At 38.5% G+C, this 26,162-nt stretch overlaps 1 protein-coding gene across 1 annotated transcript; it reads left to right on the forward strand.

The window, feature by feature from the left end:
• Nucleotides 1-1,926: 1,926 nt before the first annotated feature.
• On the forward strand, nucleotides 1,927-24,387 carry LOC146322766 (cohesin subunit SA-2). The gene is made up of 32 exons (XM_084724847.1): nucleotides 1,927-2,125; nucleotides 4,067-4,164; nucleotides 4,250-4,337; nucleotides 5,320-5,484; nucleotides 5,932-6,028; nucleotides 6,352-6,428; nucleotides 6,519-6,590; nucleotides 8,114-8,318; nucleotides 8,870-9,021; nucleotides 9,843-9,916; nucleotides 10,016-10,139; nucleotides 10,238-10,336; nucleotides 10,966-11,045; nucleotides 11,131-11,238; nucleotides 11,332-11,452; nucleotides 11,580-11,697; nucleotides 12,091-12,194; nucleotides 12,823-12,915; nucleotides 13,011-13,097; nucleotides 13,978-14,178; nucleotides 15,378-15,454; nucleotides 15,557-15,644; nucleotides 15,762-15,833; nucleotides 16,927-17,019; nucleotides 17,117-17,291; nucleotides 19,430-19,566; nucleotides 21,139-21,240; nucleotides 21,347-21,498; nucleotides 22,509-22,637; nucleotides 22,721-22,911; nucleotides 22,989-23,064; nucleotides 23,893-24,387. The coding sequence occupies exons 2-32, from the start codon at nucleotides 4,115-4,117 to the stop codon at nucleotides 24,026-24,028; spliced, it is 3,543 nt and encodes a 1,180-aa protein (XP_084580973.1). The 5' UTR covers nucleotides 1,927-2,125; nucleotides 4,067-4,114; the 3' UTR covers nucleotides 24,029-24,387.
• Nucleotides 24,388-26,162: the final 1,775 nt, after the last annotated feature.

The raw sequence follows: 26,162 nt of genomic DNA on the forward strand, positions 1-26,162 counted from the left end.
TTTTCACTTTTAAAGGAGCAATATGTAGGACTTGAGCATGCAGAAATGAGTACTGTAGTCCAAATAGCAAGTTGACAACATAAATAGTCTATTGAATAGGTTGAAATCTCATTTAATATATGAGCTTTGCTCCCCCAGACTCGGGGAGCAAAGTGAAACACTGCAGGAACGCAGGATGAACACAACATGGTCAGCTGACAAAAACAAGTGAGGATGAGTCCTCCACTGTCAGTTGATCAGCTGTTCATAACTCTGTCAGGTGATGAAAAGTTCAGCCTGTTGTCATGAAAAAAAAAGCCCACTGCTCTGAAAATACACACTCTGGAGTGTCTGGAGAGTCTTTGAGTTCAGTGACTGCCTGTCTTACTGTCTGCCAGACTCCTTTAACATTTTGTTCAGTTTAGCTGTTATAAACATGTATGTCTTCTACAAGATTATTAATGATTTCTTATGACTCATCAACAGACACAAACTCTTTCAGAGATTTCAGCATTAATTTGATATCTGATGTGAAACCGGCAAACAAAACTGTTATTCTGCCACAGAATCTCTGATCTGATCTCTGATGTCATATCATGGTCATATTATGATTTATTAAAGTAAACATTATGGAGTTCTCCTTTAACTGAACATTTTAATTGCAAGCAATTAGTGCATTATTTTTTTTTTCACATGTAATCAAAAGATTGGACAGATTAACCACTCCTTCATTTGAAGGGCAACTTTGGCACTTTTCGTGTGTTTATCCAGTCAGCATTGATGGTACACATAGTCAATTAAAACACTAAATTCCTTAGTGTGTGTTATACTGACAGAGTTCTAATGCTGCAAAATCTGTTGTTCTTCCTGCATCCAGTGTTGTCACAATGATGGAGTTAGTGTTAATGAAGAACTACAGGCTATTTCAGCTTGGATCTGTAATGTCCACATGTGGGTAGCAGGGGTCGTGCTAGATGACTATTCTGTCACCTAACACTATGTTATGGCCAAAGTACCTCACTGTGACTGTTGCAGAAATTGGTCCAATGTGTCAAACTCACCCTAGCGCATTATTACTTCTTACAGTCTCACATAAAACAGCCTCACCTAAGACACACATCTGGACTGGTGAAACCTTTGTTGATCTTCCTCACTCTGAGGCATTTCCTGCAAATATGGTGAGCAGAACAGAAACATATCTTTAAAAATTAGTGTTACTTTCATCCCTTCCCTTTTACTTTCTGTAACCGTCAAAATTGTTGGTATTGGGCTCATTTCAGCTATGGACTCAAGATAGAAGATAAAAGATAAAAAAGATAAGAAAGAAAAAGATAAAAGAAGTTAAAAAGTTAGTTGTTCATTACATTAGTCCCTGCTCTCCCCTATATTTCATTGCATCTACACTCTTATCTGGCCAAATTGTGAATACAGGCCTTTTACTGGAAACTGGGTGTTTTACTGTGTAGCATTTCTACTTGTAGTACTTTATTTAGTATTTTAATGCGTCACCAAACACTGAACTCATCCTTGCCTGTAAAACTGAAACCGCATCTCCTGCCGATAATGAGTAAATGAGTAAATGCCGCCATCTGCTGTTTAATTCGTGTAGTATGTTTACCCAAACAGCTCCCCTCTGAATTACCAACTACTGGAATGGTTGATTAAAATACTCAAGAGGGAGACACAACCGGGGCCAGGTTAAGACATTTTACACCAAAAACTAACTAACTGAAAGTATACAGTGCTTCATAAGGTCTCTTAGAGATGTATAAAAGCATGTTATGTATTGTATATTATGTCACCAACTCGCTCACGCCTTGTGTTTTTTTTTCCCTACAGATGTTCACAGTGTTTAGGTATGCAGACAACCCATGAGAAAAACCAACCGGACGGTGACTTGTCTGTCACAGCCGCCAGGGGCGGGACAAAAGTTTGAGTGACGTTTCAGACTAACCAATCACATAGGTTCATTTTGGTTTATCGGCCAATCGAGATGGGTTAGGCTGTCCGGGCAACTTGATTATGAGAGCTGCAGCGAAGAAGCAGGATATTCGTGGAAATGTTTCAATTTTATTCATCGGACAGTCTTCGGATTTAAAAACATACATCGATAAACACCAAGGACGGATAAATCAATGTGAAGAAGGTAAGTTTAAAAAGTTTTGGAGCGACTAACCTGGCTGTATACCTGTCAGTCAGTTTTTTATCTTTGTTGCATTGTAATCACCACAGGACAACTTTAGGAAATTATTACTCATATTTTATGTTTTTAGAAATGTTAGGTAGCAGAGGCGCAGGATAGCAGAGTATTTTTTTTCACTTGTGTGTCTACTGTTCAAGTCTAATGGCGCCAGCGTTTGCTCTGCCGAAGTGTCCTTGAGCAAGCCTTTAAATCCGCCCTGCAGCTCCTCCCTGTGGAGGGACCATGCTGGGGGTCATTTACATGATGCCTCTCACTGGACAGAGGTTCCCTGTTCAGTAGTGTTGCAACATTTTCTGTCTGTAGAGATACAGGATTAAAGGGATAGTTCGGATTATTGTTGGACGAGTTGTTTGAGGTCGCATACTTATTCCCAATAGTGTATACATGCACAAACTGTGTTGTCATTTATTTATAAAGTGATACACAAAGATTTGGGTCTCAGTTCCCCAAACCTTCCATCCTACAAAAAGACATCCATTTCCCCTTGGAGAACGTATTGTAGTGGAACTGCTCCAGACTGTTCCTTTCATAAAGCACATTTCCAGACCAGCATGGCATTCATAAACACACGGGCCTTAAAGGGATAGTTCGTTTTTTTTTAAGTGGGGTTGTGTATTCCCTGCAGTTGATGGGTTGACACTCCCTCAGTTTGGAAAAGCAATATAAGTACTTGTGTAAGAAGCTAAGCAATGCGCTACTGTGGACAGGGTCAGCAGCAAAACATATTTTAGCAACCTAAAAAAAATCAATATCAGATTAGGTGCATGCTATATTTAGAACATTTTCACCACCTTATCTTGCAGTCAGACAGCCTTTTCTGATGGGAAACTGTCATTATATAAGCCAAATATTGCTCTCCCTAGCAGATGTTTTTAGTAGGACATAAAAAAAAAAAGATATTCTTTTAGATTCACAACTTTTTGTGCATTTTAGTTACACACAATATGGAGCTGGAGTCACACATCAAATTATTTACAATTATGAAGTCATCATGCCAATTTTATTTGTACAGCCTAGAATCACAAATGGCAGTTTGTAGATTTAGTAGATGAGGTACTGTAGTAGTAAATATTCATACAAAGCATAACATTTTTAGCTGATAAGTGTGCGTGTTAACATGATGATTTGGCAGTGAGTAAAGCATTTATATCTAAGTTGGGCTGGGTTAACCCAATAGTCAAAATGAAGTGTTGAGCTGCAGTGATGTGGAACTGAAGCCGTTCAAAGCCACCAGACTCCATCTGCAAAATGAGTAATTTTACAGTGTAGAACATGAGTCTAACAGATTAAGACAGCGGCAAACTGGTAACTCCCTTATTCTGCAAGGTAAAATAACTTTTTTTTTTTTTTTTTTTTGCAATTGAATTTGAATTGATTGAGTGAGAGAGTGTCATATTTGGCTTGTATAATGGCTGTGAAAACATATAGTGCACAATTTGACATGAAATAGCAAGGCAAACACAGGTGTTACAAATGATAATAATTAAGGTTCTGTTCCACTCAGGTGACACAGAGTTCGTGTGCTGCTATTATTCATGTTGGCTCTGCTGCACCAATACTAATTAAGGTCCTGTACCTTAGTAACTGTGCCTCGGTCCTGTATCATTGGTAACATCTGTGTTTACCCTACTATTTCACATCAATATGGCTGCAGTGAAAAAAGTCTATTGCTTAGGTTCCATGTAGTCTCTCCTCTTTGTTTCTCCAAACTGAGGCATGTCAATGGTGACACACTACTGACTATAGGCACCTCATACAACCCCTCTTCAGATAACTTGAACTATCCTTTTAATATATCAAGTATCCAAAATGTTTGTTGCACAGACTGTCTGAGGTATCTTCTGCTTCTCAGACCAAAGACAGATCATATAGTCTTTTTTTCAGATGCAGAGACACACACACCTGAGCCCTGTGTGAAGATTTGAGGAGGAGATGATACCAGAGCCCACTGCTGCAGCTGCATCCAGGTCTTCAGAGCAGACGTAAGAGAGCATATCCCTGAATACAAATTTCATTTTCTGTACATATAATCTAATTTCTTTGTGTGTTTTTTTTTTAACTTTGCAGTACAAACTCTCAGGATGAGGCAAACTCCTCTGGGGCTGTCAATCATTCAGAGGATGAGTCGGGGAATGAGAATAGACAAAAGAGCGTGGTAGGTGTTTTACATTATATTATGTATACAGGGTTTCCTCCAAAAATATTCCGGAGAGACCTTACAGCAACTAGAAATAGAAGAGCAGTGCTGATGAAACCTATGAGTCCCTCTTTGTGATACTGTGTATTTTATTATCATTAATTGGAAGACATTGTTACATGTCACAGTATGAAAAGGTGTAAATAATTAGATTAATGATGGTTGGTACATTAGGTGCTTCAGTTTCAGAGTACTGGTATTGTGCATGCTGGCTCAAAGTACAGGGACACTTCAATAGACCAGAGCCATTTTTAAAGTTATGTGTCATATAGTTCACTCACACAAATAGACAATGAAACATGTAATCATAATTTTCACAATATAAGGGAATGAAATATAACATTTCATGTACCTCACAATTAATAACAACTTAGAAACTTTTAACACACAGATGATTGTGTACTCTGACATCCAAGAAAGTTTTTCAAATTCTCCTGCCCTTCCTCTGGTTATGTGAGTCCAAACATTTTTCTTCAAGACAAAGCTATCATCCTCCCGGCCTGCAGGAGTCCAAAGTCAATTAAAGTTATTTGTTTCAGATAACCTGAAGGTTCTTTGGATGTATGCCTAGAACACGTGATTTTGTTACAAGGTACAAGGTTAATTTATTTATCATTCTACAACACTGGGTTGTGCAATGAAATGCAAGCTGTAGTCCTTTTATGCTACTCACAAAACAAAAAATATATAAATGGATCAATAAATTAAGAAATCAAATACTTTTTGTGTTGGAGTGTTGAGTGATAGTTTGGATTATTTTAAGTTGTTTTGTTGTTTTATTTATCCACCTAAAAATGGTCTACTTGAAAAAAATGTTTAAGTATATACTATATTTATATTTTGCCAAATATTCCTCTCTCCATCATTGATAAATTCAGTAATTTATCTCATAGAGGAGCCATCTTTATGGTCTTATCTGTCACATTTTCAAACCCAACAGAAACGAAGGAAGAGAGCACACAAGGGCTCGGAAAATGTCAAGGGCAAAAGTGCAAAAGCCAGCCGCAGCAGTGTCAGCAGAGCTGGAGGCAGCCACAGTAAACAGAGGCAGGTGGAGGCTGTCACCCTGTTCGAGGTGATCACCATGGGCAGGAGTGCCATGCAGGTAAGACAAGCCGAACTCTGATATATTTACTTCTGCTCTATATTGTTTATTTTATTTATTTATTAAAGCCTCTAATGTCTGTCAAACCTCCTCTGTCAAATTACACTGATCTGTGTTTGTTTTTTTGAGAGGTGTGCACAGAAAATGTTAGTTCACCTTTGATTTATAATAAAAGAATACTGCTTGATCACTGTGTTCGTAGGTATACATGCACATTAAGATGATTAATTGTTATTATTATTATTATAATCAGGATGTATTCAGCTAATGAGAAAGTGCATACAAACAGTTGTAAAATAATAATGAGCCCATAATCTGCTTGTCAGAACACCTGAATATACTAAATGAGAGAGACAGATATTTGACATAGAAAAGTGATCAGACATTGGCCAGGATACGTCTCATTATCAGAATTTTACTACTGACTCTACTGTGATGTCTGAGCAGGCGGTGATTGATGACTGGATTGAGGCTTATGTGACAGACAGAGACTCTGCTCTCCTCGATCTCATCAGCTTCTTCATCCAGTGCTCTGGGTGCAAAGGCAAGTAAACACCACACAAACACACACACACACATGCACCGTCTTGTGTTACTATATACACTATGTCCTTAACATAATTAGAGCAAAGATTAGTTGATTAATCAAGTAGTTTTGCATCATTTATGATCATAAATGAAGAATCTTGGGGTTTTCGACTTTTGGTTGAACAAAAGAAGAAATTTGAAGACTTTGCTTTGGACTCTGGGAAATTGGAAACAATTTTCTGTAATGATTATAGACTAAATTAATTGTTAAAATAATAACCAACATGCAAAGATAAAATTCACACAATGAGGTCTGTGTTTCCCTCCTGTCTTTCCCAGGTGTGGTCACAGCAGAGATGTGTCAGAGCAAAGAGGACAGTGAAGTCATGAGTAAGATGGTGGAGGAGCTGGATGAGGTACGAGGTCTTCAATCTGAGTTTCCTACTCTGTCTGTCCCTTCAATTTTAACACTTTGAACTGAAACTGTATGACGGCGTGTGTTTCAGGTCACTGGACTGCAGTATAAGAAATTTCTGGCCTTTCCATGGATCCTCACAGTCACGTGGCCCATGGATACAGTCAGTAGCACCTCCATACTTAATGGATTTCTATCTTTCACCTTCCTGTATTAGAAAATGGCATTAATTTTTAATTCACGCTTTTGCCACACCATTTCTTCAGTCTGGTTTATAACAGTGATTATGCATTAGTAGTTAGTAGTAATTTAAGGCTTTCTGCATACATTTCCCGACGGAATAACACACAGTTCATAGCATTGTGATGTTAAACACAGGGTTACCAGGGTTTTAAAAAAATGGTGAACAAATATGGAAGGAGCATGTATAAGAAAAAAATTTACATATAAGGGTATGATGCTGTTTTGACAAAAAGTCCATTGATTATTTGGCAGTTACCTCTCCTCTACTCTGTAAGACAAGAGCCCAAGAGATGATTAAACCAGGTTGCTGGACCCTGAAGTTACTTTGCTGTCCCTAACTCACAATTGACCCTTCTTAAGTCCTGTCCCTTTTCACTCTGTGCTCCAAAAAGAGTTTAGCAGGCTGGTACCTTGGTCATTTTTTTCCTTTCATGTTTCCTGTAGTACTTATATGCTATGTGTTAAACTTGTTTGTGTTGTAAAGAAAACCAGATTTCGAGGATGATTAAAAGACATTTCTGGGGGAGCTGTAAAAGCAACATATGTTCACATCTTAACTTGAAATGCTAGCTAAGTAGCGAGTTAATCTACATTAATTATTAGCTAGCTAGTTAGCTAGTGTTTTGCTAACATTAGTTAACTTAAGATGTAAAGGAGAAAGTTGACCAAGGTACCAAGTTTGCTCAACTGACATTAGAGCACAGAAAAAAGGGGGCGGGACTTACAACTTTAAATTGTAGGTAACATGTTTTGCTGCCATTATGGTAATGTGATATGTTGCCAAGTGTTGTCTCATTCCTGTTTCTAGCACATAGCATACATGTTCTGTGCTAGGCTTGTCTATGTTGAAAAGAAAACCAAGTTTTGAGGATGGTTAAAAGATGTTGCTGGGGACCTGTAAAAGCAGCATATATAGTCACATCTTAAGTTAGACAAAGTTAGCAAAAAAAAGTTTGCTAATCTACGTCAGTTGTTAGTTTTTGATGTTGATTAGCTAGCTAGTTGGGTAGCATTTTGCATAGTCTATTAATTATCAAACTAGGATCACTATGAATTACAATCAATCAAAAATTCTTCCCTTTTTCCAAATTCCAAATCACTTTTTAGTGATAAAAGTTAAAAATTTCTATGTTTTTGGAGCACAGAAGTAGGAGAAAAATTGATCTCCCCTGTTCAGTGCTGCATAGAGAGAACATCTACCATGACCTTTGAAGATGACCATGTTCTTTCTTTTTTTCGTTCTAACTGAACTGATATCCAATTGGTTCAAACTCCTGAGTGATGCTTCATTGAGGCATTTCCCGTTCATAACATACTCCTTCATATCAGGAAAGTAGAGACGCCAAATAATCGAGCCTGAAAGTGACTTGCTTCACCAGCTTTTACATCACTTGCTGCCCTTCAAAGTGTTTTTTTCTCCATTACTCTCCCACTCCACCGTAGGATAGTGTGGAGTATCCTCTGATACAATCTGGACCGTACGGCCGCTGGTTCCACTCTGAGTTCTGTGACTTTGTGTCAGTGCTGGTGGCTCAGTGTCAGCACAGCGTCATATTTGACAGCTACCTGATGAACACCCTCATCTCACTGCTCACCGAGCTGTCCAACTCTTACGTACGGGCCTTCAGACATACGTGCACGCTAGCAGGTAAGAAAATAGAAATCGCACACATTAGGGTTGGGCAATATTCAATATTATATTGTATCATGATATCAGACTAGATATCATGATAGATTTTGGATGTAGTTATATCACGATATGGCAGAAGTGTTGCTTTTCCTGTTTTTAAAGGTTGCATTACAAGAGCAGGGTGAAATTTTCTGAACTTACCAGATTGTTTGTGCTGTTCTCTTATTTGTCTTTACCCAGTTTGTCATAATAGTTGATAATTATCAAAAAGCATCAATAGTCATCCCTACAATATTGTCACAATATCAAGGTTTTTGGTTAAAAATATTATGATTCTTACTCATTTTATTACCTTCGCCTCTTTCACCCCTTTGAGTACACAACATGTAGTCAGCCACAACCTACATGATCAATAGTTATTGATCGACAGATGTTAAACTTCACTATCATGATGGATCTTTCAGCTGTATCGTCCAGGTATAACACACACACACACACATGCATGGATATAAACCCATTCAATAAACTAATCTGTACCTTTTGGTTTTGATCTGGACATTTCTGATAAGCGGTGAAGCTGCTGAGCTCTCTGGTGGGCGTGGCTGTGAGCCTGAGCGTCAGTATTGAAAACAGCCAGAAACTGTACGAGGTGCAGAAGACAAAGACAATGAGACAGAAAAGCACACTGCAGCTGGAGAGAATACAGAAGAAGGTCACTGAGGTAAGACGAATGACACCTCAGCTCTGCAGAGAGGAAGTTAGTGTGAATGAGTTGTTTCTCGTGGTGCTTTGGTGTGTGTTTCCTGTATTAAGAGAGATTAGATCTACAAATGAAAAATAAGATTTACAAATGTGAATAAAGATTTGTGCATAGTTTTGTGTACTCAAATTCATGTTCCTGTCCACTCATAAAATAGTTTCACAAATGCACACATCACAAACTGAATAAACATGAATATTTTAGGTGCAGGCTTCAGATCTGACCTGATCAAGTTTGCTTTTGAAGAGCTTCCTGTGTATGCAAATGTATAAAAGTAGTTGTGATACTTTGATACCTGATATCTTTACGTACATTATCCTTAACACACATGGTTTAAATAAACTACAGCTACAGTAGGAGGTGGATTTGTTCTTCAGCCAGTCCCGACAAAAAGCCGATGCTGTCTGAACTTAACCATTGCATGGTCCTGTCCCGTGCACATATCTCCTCTTAGTTCTGTTCCTTTCTGACTAAATATTATTAATGGATATTATTAACAACACTATAGCAGTGGTCATAAGTCAGAATTTTGGTGGAGAGATAGTGTTGGCTGAGAGATAATAACGTGACTTGGACTTCTTTTAAATTCAGTTGGATATTAACTAGTTGGTTAAGGCAAGTTATATTTATTTTGGAAAGAGAATAGGCCACTTTAAACAAAGCACCTTGATTGAACGTCATCTAAAGTTTTTATTTGGTCAGAAAATATATATCTATTTTTGATCAGTGTCCGAGCTCCATTTTAACATCATATTTTGATGCCCCATTGCATCTTCTTAAAGCTGCAGGAGAAGAGGGCAGAGATAGAGAGCCTGATGGACATCACCTTCAAAGGTGTTTTTCTGAAAAGATACCGGTAAGTGTTTCTCAGGCATCGTTTCAGTATAGCTTTCAGCATGCATTAGAGCATTATCTGTTTTAGTATGGAGCTGATTTTGTGTGTGTGTCTATGCAGAGATGTGCTTCCAGAAATCCGCTCTATCTGTATGGAGGAGTTGGGTTTGTGGATGAAGCTCTATAGTTCTGCATTTCTCAACGACAGCTACCTCAAATACGTTGGCTGGATGATGCATGACAAGGTAAACAACAGCAAACACATAATGTAGCATGATGTGACACAGAAATACCACAAAGACTAAATCATTGTCTCTGCACTGATATGCATGTCACCTTCCAGATACCAGATGTGCGTCTCAAGTGTGTGTTAGGTCTGCAGGGTTTATATGGAGATCCACTGCTTCTCCCGAAACTAGACCTGTTCACCAGCCGCTTCAAGGTAAGAACTTCTGCCTAGAGCTGCATCAACTACAGCCTCTCGGGGTCAGAAAAACATCAAAACAAGCTGACTGCAACTGTAGCTTGTTTTCGACTCTCACCGTTTTGAAATTTTCCATCCAAGGATAGTACCTGGTACTTTATTTGGTGTCACATTCCTTGAAGTTCTAAGCGAGCTGAGTCGTTACTAAACAGTGACGTGAAAAAGCAGCAGACCACTGACTGGTTGCCTGACACGGGATGTTCTGCATGGCCCGCCATTTTAAAAAAGTTAAGCTGGGAAAAAATGGCAGTGAAACATTGTGGCCTCTGTTGAAGAGAACCCACACCCTCTGTACATATAATCATCAATCTGATTATACATTAATGAAAACATACTTAGGAAAATTATATTCCATTTCTACCATATTCTTCCAATATATTCCACTAAATCTTACACACTGGACCTTTAAATGGTGATGAAATCTCAACGTTGTGTTCATAAGTGAATGAAACAAATGAGATAAAAAGCTCTGCAGAGATGCAGAGTAATAAGTCTGTTTTTGACATTGTGATTAATATGATTAATACACACTTAGATAGACTTGTGTAAGTGTGTATGCTCATGCATGTTTGCTGTGTGTGTTCCAGGAGCGGATTATCTCCATGACCCTGGATAAAGACAATGAAGTGGCAGTGCAGACCATGAAACTACTGGTTCTCATCTCCAAGTGAGTCACCTGCCTGTTTGTTTTTTTAAAAAAATCATTTTCCAATCATCCTGAATGTTTTCTGCTATTTTCCTGTCCTCCTCAGAACATCTGATGACATTCTCAGTCCAGAGGACTACAAACAACTCCTCCAGTTTGTTTACTCTTCACAACGCCCTCTTGCAGCCACTGCAGGGGAGCTGCTCTTCTCAAGGTACGTTCACTTCCATCACTCGAAACAAACCATTAAACAAAAACAAACAAACAGTTAATTGTTGTTTTCCTGACTATCGTTGGTCTCTGTCAGGGTTCTCAACACTGTAGCCCCTGCATCTGATACTCAGGATGAAATGAATGAGGAGGACACACATAAACAACAAACATTTGCCAGATTGAAGGCTCTGCTGCAGTTCTACCAGGAGTCTGAGGTGAAAACACACTGACTGTTTCAACTCAAGACACTTGTTTTGGCCAAGAAAATGACCTGGATTTTATATGCAGATTATAATTCTGTGTTTTGTCCTCCATGACGCCTTGCCTGTGTTATGCTTTCAGCTGCACAAGCATGTGGTGTACCTAGTGGACAGTCTGTGGGACTGTGGTGGAGCCCTGTTGAAGGACTGGCCCACACTCACATCTATACTGCTGCAGGACACTTCCTCACATGATCCAGGTAAATATGATGTGTGTGTATTTGTGGTGGAGTAGGCAAAAGTGTAGTGAATTCTCCTTAAACTTCTTAGACCACCAAAGGATCATTTTGTTGATTTCATTGAATTAGTGTCTCTTGTATTGTGGTCAGGGGCAGGTCTAGGACCTGATACTGTGTGGAGGTTCTGGGGAAAATTTGAGTTTTAGACAGTTTATTTCATATGTTGTAATATGATAAAATACAAAAATAGAAACAATTTAAAAAGAGGAAATATAGAAATAGAGTTATATAAACAGGAAATATAAAAAAGAACAATATAAATAAAAAAGATTCAGCAGTTAAATTTAAACCACTTCATGTAGTATTTTATGAATTACGTCTTATCATCTTGTGTGTGTTTGGGGGTGAGTGCAGGTCTTACTCAGGCAGAACAAGCTATGCTCGTGGAGGTCCTGGTAGCGTCTGTGCGTCAGGCCTCAGAGGGACCAGCGCTGGCAGGAAGAAGTGGATCAAAGAAGGTCAGTGGAGATCTGTCATCGTTCGTGAAATGGTTCTGGCGACACACGAGTGACTCTAGCAACGCTTTAAAGGCATGAGTTATCCACAGTCAGTGTAACACCTACAGGAGATGGTGGTCGATACACCCCCAGTATTGAGAAGCAGAGAGGAATGCAAGTGTTGTAAGCTAAGCAATGTACTACTGTAGACAGGATTAACAACAAAGGTATTTTAGCCCCTTAAAAAGGTCCACCTAAAAAAAATCGCTACCAGTAATTTTACCTTGGAGAACACAGGAAGTGCTGGTCTACTGCTGCCTCGATCTGTGTTTTGAAAGGTTAGTTAAAACTTAGTTATGTTCATGCTATTATATAACTGAAGTCACACAATAACACGAACAAACAGACCAGCAGCTCCTGGTCTGTGAGGGTAAATTACTGATTTGACCAGTGGAGTCTGGTTGAATGGGAGAGAGCAAAATTTGGCTTACATGATGGTGGTTTCCTGACAGAAAGGGCTGTTCACCGGATAAGTTCATTGCATAGCTTTCATGCTGGTACTTCTGTCTGCTGCTGCAAACTGATGTGATGGAAGTACTGACATATTGAATTATGTTAATAACTGAGTCTTTGTGCCTTAATGTTTCAGGTGATGAGTGTCAGGGAAAAGAAACTTCTGACTGATGACTGTACTAAACTCACTGAACATCTTCTCATGGTGCTTCCTAAATTACTGTCCAAGGTAATTATTCCACACATAAATATCAATGAACTGGTCAATTTGATTCTGTTACAATATGCTAATGTCCATCTTTGATAATGTTGTCATTTGTTCAGTTCTCAAGTAGTAGTGACATTGTTGCCTCACTGATGAAGATTCCTCAGTACTTCCTCCCTGAGTGTCTCGAGGCTGAAAACACACAGGTCTGCATCCTAGCCCTTCAACGCACGCAAACAGTGTCATGAAGAATTTCATGAAAAATGAATGGCATCACACAGTTGCTACATCTTTAATATTTTTGTCACTGTTGCGACAGAAATCAAAAGCTATTGCTAATGTTGTGCATTGCATAATAATACCATACTGTAGTTTGAGTGTTAGTTTAGCCTAAGAAAGTACGGGGGTTGGCATTGGGATGGAGGGGGGAGTAACATCGGGAGAAAACATTCAAGGAAGAAATGCTAATTTTGTCATTAATCTGGTCTATATGGAGACATCATTTTCTGGGGAAAAATTATGTCCTGTCAGATGAAAGTGAGGCTGATAGAGAACCAGTCTAAACATGGATGGTGTCATTATTCTGTAGTCATTATGTTGTGCAATCTACTTCATAATGATAAATCAAAGCAAAAAAAGTTGGCTAGTTCCACTTCAGTGGTGAAATTACACTAATTTGAGCTGAAATCACAAACTTGGACAGAGACACTTTTTGAACAGGGTCACTTATTTTGTTGTTTTGTTTTATCTACTGACTTTTGTTCATTACTTATCATGTAACCTTTAAAATGTTGAAAAACAATGTTAAATACCAAATTTGACCTTTTAGAGTTGTTTATTTTAGTAAATACTCACATCTGTATCACATTTTGTATTTCCAAAGAATAACATACTGTCAAAATGATCTTAAATTAATGAATAATGTCATCAATTAATTGTTCAATCAACTGATCATTTTAGTGTTGTCAACATAATGTAGTTTATTTGCCTTTATAGTTATTAGCTGTTTGATATGGTCTGTTGGGTGTGAGTAAATTGTCCATGTCCACACATTTTAAAATGAGTCTTTGTTGTCCTCGTCCTCAGGCAGTGTCCAGCCTGATGACAGAGATGGGAGCTGTTCTGGAGCTTCACTGGGGTCCTGCTGTACTTGAGGCTGCAGCTCGTACGTACCTCAGTCTGTGTGGGGAGGAGACGGCTGGCTGCTCTGTGGCCCGGGCTGCCAGAGGCTCTCTGGTCCAGCGCTGGGTGGACCAACTGACATCGCTGCTGGGGGACTCACTCGAGGTGAGGACCACTGTTACTGTATGGCCAGAAGCATGTTTTTGTTTTCTCTCAGTTGTTCATTTGGGAAAGTGACAAATTAATGTCTGAGGGGCCGCTATGAAAAGCCCTGAGTGGCAGGTTAGAAGAAAAATCTCTGTCTGATCTAAATTGTTTTCTTTCTTGTGTTTGTGTGAAAAAAGGATCATTTTTCTAAGTTACTTTTGGCTAGAAATATTAACAATTAAAACTTCTTAATGCCCCCCCCCAAAAAAAGATAAAATAGCTTTGTTTTTTGCTAGAGAAGTTTCAATGAAATTGGTTGAACTACTGTTTTAAAAAGTCAATGTTGTGGTTAGATTGTCCCACTCATATTACTGCATAAAATACTTTTTCTTTTTTTTATGATTAATTTTTACTGCATTATTGATCAACAGTTAGTCTTAAGGAGCTTAAAGCCTTAACTACCACTGATTACAAGCAACCAGAGACGAACACAAATACATGAAAAAGTATCTTGTTATAAATTATAAAGCACTTACTCATCAGATTTAGCAAAATAAAATACAAAATACTGGTATATGAAAATGTATTTAATTGAAATAATTTGTTACATACATTCTAAAATCTACCTCTTTCCTCCAAAAAGGATTCTTTGAATGAAAAAGGTTCTTCATGGAGCCTTCAGTCTTACTCTTAAAAAAAGAAAATTAAAAGTCAGCTGGAAGAAAACCTTAATGCTTTTAGTCCTGCGTAGAACATGGGGTAGTGGTGCACTTCAGTCTCCTGTGGCCGTAATGAGCATTACAACAACAAACACGGGGGGAAAAAATCACCTCCCAAAACCTTTTTTCCCTACCTGTTAAAGGAACTCAGACATAGAAAATGGATCACCATGCACCACCACTTGTCTCCATAATCACAGGATACTTTTGTTACACAAAATAACACATTTAAGCACATTTTTCTCTATTTTTTTCCATTTTCTTCTTGAAATGCTTCATAATTTCACTTCTTCGGGCCTCTAAAAATCCTTCAAATTAAACAGACATGAAAAATCACTCTTTGGTTGAACTGCTTGCACCTGATGGTCATACTAAGGTCATAATCTGTGATGGAGGGTCATTAACAGACATTACTTTGTTCTACAGCAGTGATTCTCAACCTTTTACAACTTAAGGCCTTGTTAAGAGGCCTCATTATTTCCTAATTCTGTGTTGTAGGGTGTCAGCTGGTCTGCAGACGAGGAGAAAACTGAAGAAATTTTAGCTACACTGAAGAAACTCAGAGCTTTCTCCAAGTGAGATTTGAGAACCATTCACAATGAAGCTTGAGAACACATTATTCTTCTAGTGATGTATATTTACTGGTTGTACATGTCTGTTTCTCTTCATGTTGTCAGCTGTCATGACCTCTTTCGGTGGAACCTGTTTGAGCTGTTGTCTCCTCTCCTGTCGGTGGAGAGCAGCCAGGGAGGAGCACCGCCTGAGGTACCAACGCTGTAAATCTAGTTACTTTAAAATAAAGTTTGTACAAGTTTTTATTCTCTGTCTTTCTATCGTTCTGGTCCTCAGTCTTTTTCTCTCCGCTTCATGTTTTGTCTGAAGGTGCTGCTGGAAGTGCTGCAGTGTCTGTCTTACTCCATGCTCTGGTCTCTCAACACAAGTAGTGAAACAAGAGTGAGTTACATCTGCTGATGCCTTTAATTGGTACAAGTATGAAGATGAAAGTTTTATTCCTCTGAAGAAAGGAAAAGGTTTGAACTGTTGTCACTGGTGTGTTTAGATAAGTGACTAGTATCCAGCATAATCTTTTTTTTTCTTATTTTCTGATTCATTTTATTGCATTATTGATCAATGAGTGATCTCAGCACTGCAGTAATTACAGTAGAAGAAATAAACTTAAAGTCTTAACTAAAAGTGATTTCAAGCAACCAGATATGAGAACAAATACATTAAAAAGCATCTTGTTTCAAATTGCAAATACTTGCTCATCAAATGTATCAAAATATAATACAAATAGTATTTAAAAAATAGTATAAGAAAATGTTTTTAATTAAATATTAATTAATTATGAATAATATGCAAGTAATTTGCAATTTTTGAAAATACAACTGTTTAAGTATTTTGTTACAAATTGCATCTTATTTTTTCCTGTCCAGCAAAATACAAACTAAAAAATACTCAAAAGTATTTGAAATACTGTCCATCTCTGCAAGCAAAGAAATACAGCAGCTTACAGATCAGACAATTAGAGCCGAGATAATTACTTGATTAATCAACTGAGAAAATATTAGTCAACTATTTTGATAATCAGTTAATTGTTGAGGTGTTTTTTTTCAAACATTTGAATATTCACATTTGAAAAGCTAGATTAAGTTTATGCTTTGTCCTCTATGACAGTTTTATGGGAACTGTATATTAAGCAAATTGCCGACAAGTTAAAGTCCAAAATGTTCATGATTTAATCAGTAAAATAATCTGTCGATAAGTAATTATGAAAATAATTGTTAGTTGCAGTCCTGCAGAGTATGGATGAAAGAAGTGTTGAATAAACAAGATAAGTGATGCAAATGACGCACAGATGTGAAAGAGATGAGTAATGAACAAGAGAGTGTATTGTTGATGTGTACAGTGCAGAAACAGACTGTACTTAAAGGGAGGCCTGATATTATATATTATTTTTGGAGAATATCTGCACAGTTTTAGCATCCTCTTCCCCTCTAAAAGCTCATTAACTTAATATACAATGTACTGTTTGTGTGTGTTTTAGGAGAAAGCTGTGGCACAGAGAGTCCAGCTGCGTCTCTTCTGTGAGAGGGGTCATCACTTCCTCTCCCACTTTGACCACAGTGTGCGGCAGCAGGTAGGTTGGACAGGAAGCAGAAGTTCATATATTATCAACAACGGCACAGTTAACTCTTTCCTCTGACCTCCAACTTCCTCTCATTTCTCCACGTCAGGCTTTTCTGGGTGTCTGTGACGTTCTGACGGCTCATTGCTACCAGCTACACGTGTGGGATCCCACCTCCTTTGGTCCACTGCTCTACACTCCCAGTCCCAAACTGCAGAGGGCGCTGTTGACCTTCGTATGCATGCACGTCTTTGTCGGACCAGACTGTGACAGCCAAGGCAGTGGTGAGATCGCAGCCCGTTTACATGGATCGTTTTTTTTTTTTTTCTCTGTTTTTTTTTTTACCTCTGTGCAAACATGTTTTGCTTATTGTTACTTCTCTTGGATGTTTGAGCTTATTTGTGCAGTACATCCAAGCTGGATTCAGTGACATCATAACAAGTTTGGAGACAATTTCAGTCCAGTTTAATTGTAACTTATTGTTTATTGTAACTTACACAAGTGTGATGAGGAAACTGAAACCTCCAGTTATTTATTATTATTCAAAGTATATTTGTATAGGGACAAATATGTAGCATATGCCAGACACCACAGCATTTATAGCCTAAGCTAATTTGCAATGTCCGTCCCTAGTTGGGCCTTCAAAATACTCAACCATAAATACAGAGGAGACAGTGCAAAACACAAGCTCAGCTATAAAAACATACATTAAAAACATACGACTTAAGACTATAATCCCATAAAACAAGAAGCACCCTCTTATTCATGACTAATGGTTTCAGTTTGAGTTTGAAATGATCCCATCCAGGATCTAGTTTGAATTCTGTAGGTAAGGAATTCCACATGAAGAAATCCAAAAAGCTGTTTGTCCGAGTGAGGTTTTACATAAGGGCACCTTACAATTCCTGTTGAACGCTCCATGTAGTACTGACGCTCAGGCTCCGAGTGGAACCACAGGGTCACCAAGCACCCGAGGAGCCTGATTATGTGTGTATTTGTTACGACTCGTAAACAGGGATTTTCATTCAGCGAACATTCAGCATTAATTTTAACTCTAATTAACGTGAAATGGGCAAACAATAACACAAGTTACGGACTGGAATAGAAATTTCAATGAGGACACTGTGGCTGTAGTGTTGTTGTCAGAGAAGCGAATATTTCAACTTAGCATGTTTCCTTTATCTCTGTTGACGTATCGTGTGCATTTTATGATTTATTACAGTAAGCATATTACAGATTTCTCCTTTTGGTCAACTTTTCAGATAAATGTATCGAGCTGCATGTTTTGTGACATTTGCATTCTCATACAGAGGCCCCCGTAGTGGTGTGTGGAAAAATGTACATGTGCAGCATGTGTGACGTGAACACAGTGCAGTATCACACAGTAGATGGCACTCTCACTCTGTAGGAGCGCAGCATCTTGTCTCGGGCCTTCTGTGCTCTCAGTGAAGCATTGATTCAGTGCAGCAGGTAAAAACATGCAGACATTAAATGCACGGCCACACATTTGGCTTAATAACTGACTGCAGGGCTGCCCGCTGACTGTAAATGGGCTCTGATTTCCAACCTGACCTGACAATTGACCCTTAATTACAAAGGAAGCCCTGTTAATATCCTCCAACTGAAACGGGCTTGACTAATTTGTATAAAAGGATGTTCGACTTTGTTATGCAAAGTGATGCGGCTTGTAAATTGATGACGGCGGTGTGTTCCTGTCTGTTCTAAGATGGGAAAAACAAGATTGACATGTTGGAAATACGGTGGGCTCTCTTTGTGAAGTCCTGCAGGTAAACTTATGAATTCATTCATGGCTGTCTATAACTTAAACATTTTATTACCTTTACAATAGCTTCTACTTTCGGAGACATATTGCATCCAAATATGGGGTAGTCCAGAGAAGTCAATAGCTGTCCTGGTGGGAATCCCTTAAATGTTCAACCAAATACAATATGGGATTATTGGTTTTTGAACATGTAATAAAAAGCTATTGTTTTATTGGATTTGCCTGGTAATGGTTTTGTTATAGAGACAGTGTTTTCTATTAGCTGCTGGATCAGAGATCACTCGGAGGGCAAGGGCACTGAGTTAAATCATAAAATCAGGGCAATCTCTTTCCGTGAGAAAATTCCATTAACTCTGGCTCACCTCCGAGCCTATTTTATTAGCCTTGTGAAAGATTGAAGCCACATGGTGTCACAACCATAACTCTAGTCTTATGTTATCTTTGATTTCCACCTGCTAAAGCCATTGTCCTGAAACTAACTAAAACACTCTCTCCCGCCTCTGCTTTGTTCTTTTCTTTCTGTTATATGATTTCTCATGATTAATCACTCGTCTTACTTCACCCCCTTTCCTTCCCCTTCCCTCGCTCTCGACCGCTTCACATCCAACCACGCGCTTCAACTCCATCTGGCTCCCTCAGTCAGTGAAAACTCTGAGGTGGAGAGGCTGGAGGACCTTCACAGACGAAGAAATCTGCTGGCGGCCTACTGCAAACTGATAGTACACGGTGTGCTGGAGATGAGCATGGCAGCTGAAGTCTTCATGTACTACATGAAGGTAAAGGTTAACTCCTTAAAGGAATCCTCTGACATTTTGTGAGATATGCATATTCGCTTTCACGCCAAAATGTGAGACGAGAGGATTGATATCCCTCATGTGTCTGCACAGTCACTCATATGTATGAATGTATCACCAGCAGTCGGTTAGCTTAGCATTAAAGATGCAGAGCCAGGCTGGAAACAGATGACGGGCTCTGTCCAAAGGTCATCTGTAAAGGTGTGTTAAGCCCTGCATCATTCGTGTGAATTTTGACTGCTGAACAGCCAATAAACTGACTGTACGGATGCTATCTGTAAGCTCGGCAGCAACAGACACACTGACTACATGTGTCTAAACACAGCTTTCCATTTAAGCTGGGGGTGGGCAGTTCGTTTTTGGCATCAAAAGTTCCATAATAACCTTTAAGGTCTGTTTGTAAATTTAGATAAAATAAATAAACGTTAACAATTCCTCTTTCTTTGAAATTCTTAAACTGATTTATTGATTTCACTTAATTAACTTGTTTCAATACAATACTGCAAGTGTTGACAGACAATTCAGATATTTTACTGCAACTGCATTTTAGGTGCAGATGTTTTGGTTAAATTTGAAAGTTTGGTCCTTTTAATCTTATAGTGGCCATCCTCTGTGTAGCTACTGCACTTTGCACAGCAGCAAAGGCCATCATACAAAGATCAGCCTTCTCAGTCTAATTCATCTCATCATACAAAACAGACATATCCATCCCTCCTTCCTGGGGAAAACAGTGTCAGTTACTTTACTTTTGTTGTTAATTAGAAAATGGTCTGAGGGCCACCCAGCACCTGTCTCACCCTGGGGCTGCAAGTTGAGTATCGCTGCTTTAGGCATCATGTAATTCATTTGGTCTGAGAGAAAACTGGACTCCTCCTCCTCTTTGCTCTGTTTTCAAGCTTTAAAAAAATCTAGCCCATAATGAGAGACTTTGGCCACAGTTTGGCAAGTTGTTGAATATTGAGCCTCATTCACAAAATGCAAATATTTGATGAACTGGGAATGAGAGTCAACAATCAACCATCTGTCTCCAGGGTCACGAACAGCATCTTTAACTTTGTATGCAATCATGCTGTCTCTAAAATTCACCTTATGTTCTGATTAAACACACTATAAAGCTCTAAATCTCTAAATTCACTTGTGTCTCATTTGTTTAACACACTAAAAAACCAAAATGTACAAATGTCACGTTGTGTTTTGATGAGGATTGGTCGGGGGAGACCACAGGAAGTCACTGCACCCAGTGAAGAAATAGGCCATCGTAAAATGGCAACAGTCTTTTCTCAAAGATGATTTTTTGAAAATAAGACTTGTTGTGTTTTGATTACCTTAGAATGAGCCATTTATATCTACAGAGGGTGCAGGTCCTCTTCCACAGAGACAGACAGTTTCCAGTTTTTATGCTAAGCTAAGCTAAGCTAAGCTAAGCTAATTGATCCCCTCATCTAACTCTCAGCAAGGAAGTGAATAAATGTGTTCAAATCATTCCTTCAGTGCTAATATGTACTGTAGAACTCTGGCTGGAGTGTCCTATATTTGTTGTCTCTGTGTCCTCAGTATTACAACGACTTTGGAGACATCATCAAGGAGACGATGTGCAGGACCAGGCAGATGGACAAGATAGAGAGTGCTCGTACACTGGTGCTCTCTCTGCAGCAGGTACCGTTGCTCCATATACATCCTAAAAAAATAAGAGTCGACAGAGCTACAGTCTGGCTTCAGCTAGCTGCCAGATGCTGATGTGTTTGTCTCCACTGTCTTCTAGCTGTTTGTTCGTCTTAAGCGAGAGCAGGAGAGTGGTGGTAGGGCTCACCCAGGAGTCCAGACCTTCACCAGCATTAAAGAGCTCGCTAGGCGATTCGCCCTCACCTTCGGGGACCTCGTCAAATTTCGTGAGAGCGTCGTCATGATCCACAGGTCAGTACGTTCTTGTTTCTCAATACTTTTTTTTTTTGGTTGGTTTTTGTGCTTAAACTTTGTGCGTATGTTTTTGTGTAATAATATTCAGAGGTGTGAAGAAACAAACTACAAATACACTACTTAAGTGAGGTTTTCAGCTGTCTGTGTTTTACTTGAGTATTTATTTTTCTGACTTTTTACTTTTACTTTCTTCTTTTTAAAACAAATATTTTTTTCGACCATGCAAAAGGCTGGAGGAAATCATGCAATTGCTTTTGTGTGTGCGTGTGCGTGTGCATGTGTGTGTGTGTGTGTGTGTGTGTGTGTGTGTGTGTGTGTGTGTGTGTGTGTGTGTGTGTGTGTGTGCGCGCATGTGTATGTGACCAACGACCTGGAACTTGTCTGCAGCTAATATCACACACTACTGGACCCATCAGACTAATTTTGGTGCACATTCATGACTGAATGCTGAAGACTTCTGTGATTCAGTTTTTTAAAAAAGCCTTTTCTTATGCCTCCACTTCACTTCTTGTGAACACAGTATCTCAAAGGTCTCAAACTTGGCACAAATGACCACTCGGACTCAAGAATGAGCTGATTCAATTTTTGTGGTCAAATGTCACCTTAACCTAATGTCCATCCAACTGGCAATATCCCAGGGATGCTTGGAGGGAATTTCTTCAAATTTCATGCACTGAAATGACAGAATTTCACACAAATGTGTAGGATACTAGCAGCGCTGGAGACCTAATACTTGCATTTACCTACTAGCGCAATCAAATACATCAAGACTGGCTTAAATGGATGGTACAATAACACAGAACCATATCAATAACATAGAAAACACAGTTCCTTGGTGTATCCGTCAGTATTTCGTAGAAATACTACTTTTTACTTTTTTACTTTTATGAGTACATTTCAGAGCCCGTACTTTTCCACTTTTACTCGTGCAAAGTTTACTCAAATATCTGTACTTCCACAGGCATAAAGAATGTGTGTACCTTTGCGACCTCTGTTAAAATGTGCAGGAACGGCATAGAGTTTGTGTTCCAGGAGTTTAATCAAACCCCAGACTCACCAACACCGCTGTACCTCTCCTACCTGACCATCCTCAGTGAGTTCTCCAGCAAACTGCTCAAACCAGACAAGAAAACAGTGTAAGTGCTGCACACAACATACAGGTTCTCTAACAGGTTTTTTCTAAACTCGGCTTTCTGAAGGTCTGTTCTTGTCTGTGCAGGTTCTCCTACCTGCAGAAGCACACTGCAGAGTACATTATTAACCTCAGGGAGGACTGCTGGCAGCCACTTATCTACTACCGCGCTTCGCTATTGGCCGCAGCTGAAGGGGAGGACGCCGTGTCCTACGTTAGCTCTGATAGGAAGCCGCACCAACCCAATCGCTCGCCCTTCTCCAAACAAAAACTAGAAGGTAAAGTCAAACAGAATTTTTATGTTCTTGTCACCAAGTACCAGCTGCATTACCTTTTTTTTTTTTTTGTCTTTTAGGAAACAAGTCCCCCTGCCCGTTCAGCCCCACTGACTCCAAAGTCAGTAAAGTTCACAGATCCAGCTTCAGTCCCAGGTGAGGCTCAGTAGTACTTTCTCGGGTATCTTTTTTTTCAAGTATCTGTACTTTACTTGAGTATTTATTTATATGACAACTTTTTACTTTTACCCACTACATTTTAATACTAATATCTGTACGTTCTACTCCTTACATTTTCAAATCAGGCTTGTTTTAATGTATTTCAGGGGAATTATTAAGAATTTTTATGTTGCATTGTCTTCCCCAGAAAAGACAATTCCTTGGTGTATCCATCAGTATCACGCACAACAGATGTAACATGACAAACATGACATAACAAGATGAAAAAGACAGAACAAAATGAAAAAGATGTGATAAAACAAAAAAAGACAAAATACAAAAATGTTGTAACTAAATCAAAAATAATGTAACAAGACGAAAAAGGCATAACCAGACAGAAATGATGTAACAAAACCAGATGAAAAGATGAACCACAATGAAAAACAACGAATGAAATAAGATGAAAAATTAAAGTAAATAAATGAAAAACAATGTAACAAAATGAAAGATAAGAAACACAATGAAAAATGACGTAAAAGATGTAACACGGTGATAAAGATGAACAACATATAAACATATATTTATTGCTTTTATACATTTATACACTGAACATTTATTACAGTATGCAAACAAAATCTGGACAGTCGCTACTTTTTACTTTTATACTTTGAGTACATTTTAGAGCCTGAACTTTTACTCATTTTTATTTGAGTAAAAAAATTGAATCAGTACTTCCACTTTTACCAGTGTTCAGATTCAGATTCATCTTTTTTTTTTTTCTTTTTACCTTGCTCATATTAATTACTGTAACCTCATCTAACTCAGCCATCAGGAAAAGACAACTGATATGGATCCTTTTTCTGTCCCCGTGGAACCTCCTGCGAAAAGACTGAGCATCGAGGCGTCGGTCCTCAGTACAGGCAACGAGGCGGACGACGACACTGTGGAAATCGAACTGTAGCAGTTTGGAGGCTGGGGAGAATCGGTGCTTCTGTCTGGATGACAAGACCTCACAAACTTTGAGCAGATGTTCTCCGTTTCTGTGTCTTCTCTGCTCTGATGTGCAGACCTCCCAGTGACCAGTCTGTTTGTTTAAAATGCAGTATATTATGTTTTGTATAAGGACATAGGTTTAAAGGATAAGTCTGATATTTTATTTAATTTACTGTCAACAAATCCCATGAACAGACCAAAACCAACAAGTATCGGTCCTACTATATCCAATTACTTGTGCAGCCAAAGCCTGATGTCTCACTCCTATTTGCCATAAACCACGGTTGTTGCCCAGAAAGTATTAAAAACACACAAATGAGCCACATTGTGACATTTTCCTACATTACAAAAAAACATGGGCACTGTTGTTTATTTTAAATCGACCCTACACTCACTGTCCTGCTGCTGTAAATATTGACTAGAGCAACAAAAAAAGTATGAAAATAGTCCCCAACAAATGCACTTTAACTGGTGTTTGAGTAACATCTACTAGAAACTGAGGTGCCAAAATGTTTTGGTAAATTACTGAGGCAGTTTTTATTGTGATAAATTTTTTCAAGGAGCAATATGTAAGAATTTTAGTTTGAAATATTCAGAATTAACCAAAATGTTCAACAGAATGTGAAGAGATAAGTTATGACAGCATGTCAAATACGTCTATGCAGAGATAGACGCTAATATTTTAAGGCACTGGCTCCTGTCCACCAAGCCCCTAAATTTGGTGGCCAATGTACATTTTTCGTGGCCCAAATTATTATTATGATTATTGTATTGTCCGCTTCTCCCATTGTCTTTGTTTACCTGTATTGTTTCCAATGAAAAAACAAGCTATAGACTTCTCAGCTAAGTGAGGAAACTGGTGGCACAAACATCCATAGATGTGCCACTTAAACTCCTGCTTCCATTTAGTCCTAAATTTTCGTTTCCTTTTATCGTAGTCCACCTTTTGTGTTTCTGGTTGTTCAGGAAGGACCCTGTTAGCAGTATGAGTAGGCTCAGTGAACCCAAATTTTAGCAGAGTCAGCTAACAATAGGACTGCTAGTTGCACAGCTAACTGTGCCAACTAGCTGGTAGCAGCCACAGTTGGCAGCAGTTAGCGGTTACATTAGTGATGTGCTGCCCCCTATTTGTATGGTGTATGAATCAGACATTTTCAGTATAAACCAGTGGACTTAGGGCAACATGCAACGCACTCAGGAGTCTTTTCATGGGATTTGTGAACAGTGATCTGAAAACCTTATTTTTGAAATAAGGTCAGGTATATTTTCTTCATGGACCCTTTCATTTAAGGACCAAGTCTGTCAGTATGTTCAAAGGTGTGTTCTCCATATACATGTCTTCTGTACTTGAATGTTATAAGTGACACTAAATGATCCCACTTCTATTTTACTTTTGCATCACACTCAGGTCCAAGATGTCTAATTATTTCAGACTGTATTAAGAATTTTTGCTTTATTGTCCTGCTTGCCACTTTATTATTGCTCCTTATAGGAAATAGTTGGGTCAAAATTTGCCAGAAGCTTCTTATGTATTGTTGTAAATTAATTTAAATACATTTTTTTCCCAACACAGATACATTTCCTCAAGTTGTAATTTTTAACATGAATATTCCTATAAATACTTTACACCTTGTTCCACTTAATAAACATAAAACATTTTACACGAGGGAAACAACTGTAGTGACAGTGAACATCTCAAAACCATTTCTAACTAAATCAATCAAAATTAATCAAATTAAACTGCAGTCAGTTTTTTTAAATTTTCCATTAACCAAGGCTTTATTATTAATTTAAAGAAAAGCAAAACATTTTACAATTTGTTCCTTTTGTTCTGTCAAAGTACATTCAATTTAAGTACTTTATAATATAGAAAAAAGAATTTGTCCAAAACACTTGCCCACATCATTTACAACACAGCAATCGCCAAATAAATATTTACAGTTATTTATAAATTCATCTCTAATAATTTTAATCCCATCTCACACATACATAAAACCTAAGTCATAATGAATATAGATCTGTACAACATACGCTGTGTGTGGCAGTCTGAAGTGTGTGCTCGTGTGTGTACAGCAGGCTCAACAGTGGCTTGTTTGGCATGT

The sequence above is a fragment of the Lutjanus erythropterus genome, chromosome 8 (genome assembly GCF_056507025.1).
Source record: "Lutjanus erythropterus isolate fLutEry1 chromosome 8, fLutEry1.hap2, whole genome shotgun sequence".
In the NCBI taxonomy this organism is placed as follows: Eukaryota; Metazoa; Chordata; class Actinopteri; order Lutjaniformes; family Lutjanidae; genus Lutjanus; species Lutjanus erythropterus.

Excerpts from the sequence above, each read along its gene's own strand:
- LOC146322766 (XM_084724847.1), top strand. The coding sequence starts at position 4,115 with ATGATACCAGAGCCCACTGCTGCAGCTGCATCCAGGTCTTCAGAGCAG. Across the intron at positions 4,338-5,319 it reads AGAATAGACAAAAGAGCGTG|AAACGAAGGAAGAGAGCACA; the intron begins GTAGGTGTTTTA and ends CAAACCCAACAG. Across the intron at positions 13,098-13,977 it reads TCGAGGCTGAAAACACACAG|GCAGTGTCCAGCCTGATGAC; the intron begins GTCTGCATCCTA and ends CCTCGTCCTCAG.